Source organism: Apis dorsata, unplaced genomic scaffold (assembly GCF_000469605.1).
Source record: "Apis dorsata unplaced genomic scaffold, Apis dorsata 1.3 scaffold_125, whole genome shotgun sequence".
Lineage (NCBI taxonomy): Eukaryota > Metazoa > Arthropoda > Insecta > Hymenoptera > Apidae > Apis > Apis dorsata.
Window position 1 is genome coordinate 185118 of NW_006263418.1, and position 1435 is coordinate 186552.

Here is a 1435-nt window from a genome sequence, read left to right on the forward strand (position 1 = left end):
ACGTGCGAATCGGACAAGATTCACCGATTATCAAATCAAAGTGCTGCAAGAGTTCTTCGAGAACAACGCGTACCCGAAGGACGACGACCTGGAATACTTGAGCAAACTGCTGGGATTGAGCCCGCGCGTGATCGTGGTTTGGTTCCAAAACGCTAGGCAGAAAGCCCGAAAGGTGTACGAGAATCAGCCAGCCGCTGAGCCAGTGACACCGGGGGGCCGCGAGGGTGACGACGGTTCGGGCCGCTTCCAGCGGACCCCAGGCTTGAATTACCAATGCAAGAAGTGTTTGCTGGTGTTTCAGAGATACTACGAGCTCATTCGTCATCAGAAGACGCACTGCTTCAAGGAGGAGGACGCGAAGAGGAGCGCCCAAGCGCAGGCGGCCGCGGCCCAAGTAGCCGCGGTTCTCAGTTCCGAAGACAGCAACAGCAGCTCGACCACCACCACTGCTAACGCAGTCTCCACCAATCCTACGAGCGCGCCCGCCCTCGCGGAACAGTTGCAACAACCGTTGAACACAGCTACGCCGCCCCATCATCAGCAACAGGCGATGGGACAGTCGCATCAACAATCGCAGCAGCAGCAACAGCAACAACAACAGCAGCAGCAGCAGCAACAGCAACAACAACAGCAGCAGCAGCAGCAACAGCAACAACAACAGCAGTCGCAGACTGAGTCGAAGGAGGGTAGCTTTCAGTGCGACAAATGCAATCTGATGTTCGGACGATTCGAACTGTGGCGCGAGCATCAGCTGGTACATATCATGAACCCGTCCCTCTTCCCACCCGCTTATCCACCGGACTCACCCTTCGGGATCCTGCAACAGCAGGCGTTGAACGCTACCACGGGAGTGGCGACCGATGCTCCTCATCCGTTGATAGCGATGATGCAGGATAGAAAGAGGAAATACGAGGATTTCGACGAGGGGACAGGTGGCGAATCGCGATCGAATTCCGAGCACAGCGAGCAGCCCAAAGACAAACGACTGAGAACAACCATACTGCCCGAACAATTGGATTACTTGTATCAGAAGTACCAGGTCGAGTCGAATCCATCGAGAAAGATGTTGGAGACCATAGCTCGCGAGGTCGGGTTGAAGAAGCGCGTGGTGCAAGTATGGTTTCAAAATACTCGCGCCCGCGAACGAAAGGGCCAGTTCCGCGCGCACAGCCAGGTGATCAACAAGCGTTGCCCCTTCTGTCCAGCCTTGTTCAAGGTGAAATCCGCCTTGGAGTCGCATCTCAGCAGCAAACACGCCGACCAGGTGGCGCGTGGCGAGGTCAATATCGACAATATCCCGGACGAGGAACTGTCTATGGAGTCCGCTCCTTCGAACCCTAGCACGCCCAACATGATGCCTCCCCTCTTCCCACCGTTCAACACCGACATGGAGGCGTCGTTGAAAAAGTACTACGAGGAGTCGATGAAGCGATAC

At 55.8% G+C, this 1435-nt stretch overlaps 1 protein-coding gene across 1 annotated transcript in view; it reads left to right on the plus strand.

Moving 5' to 3' along the window:
* LOC102681195 (zinc finger homeobox protein 4) overlaps positions 1-1435 on the plus strand; it is an 88575-nt gene that overhangs the window by 85286 nt on the left and 1854 nt on the right. Inside the window, 1 exon segment of the mRNA XM_031509072.1 lies at positions 1-1435. This exon segment is cut by the window's left edge and continues 1 nt beyond it; it is cut by the window's right edge and continues 540 nt beyond it. Coding sequence (XP_031364932.1) covers positions 1-1435 — 1435 coding nt within the window.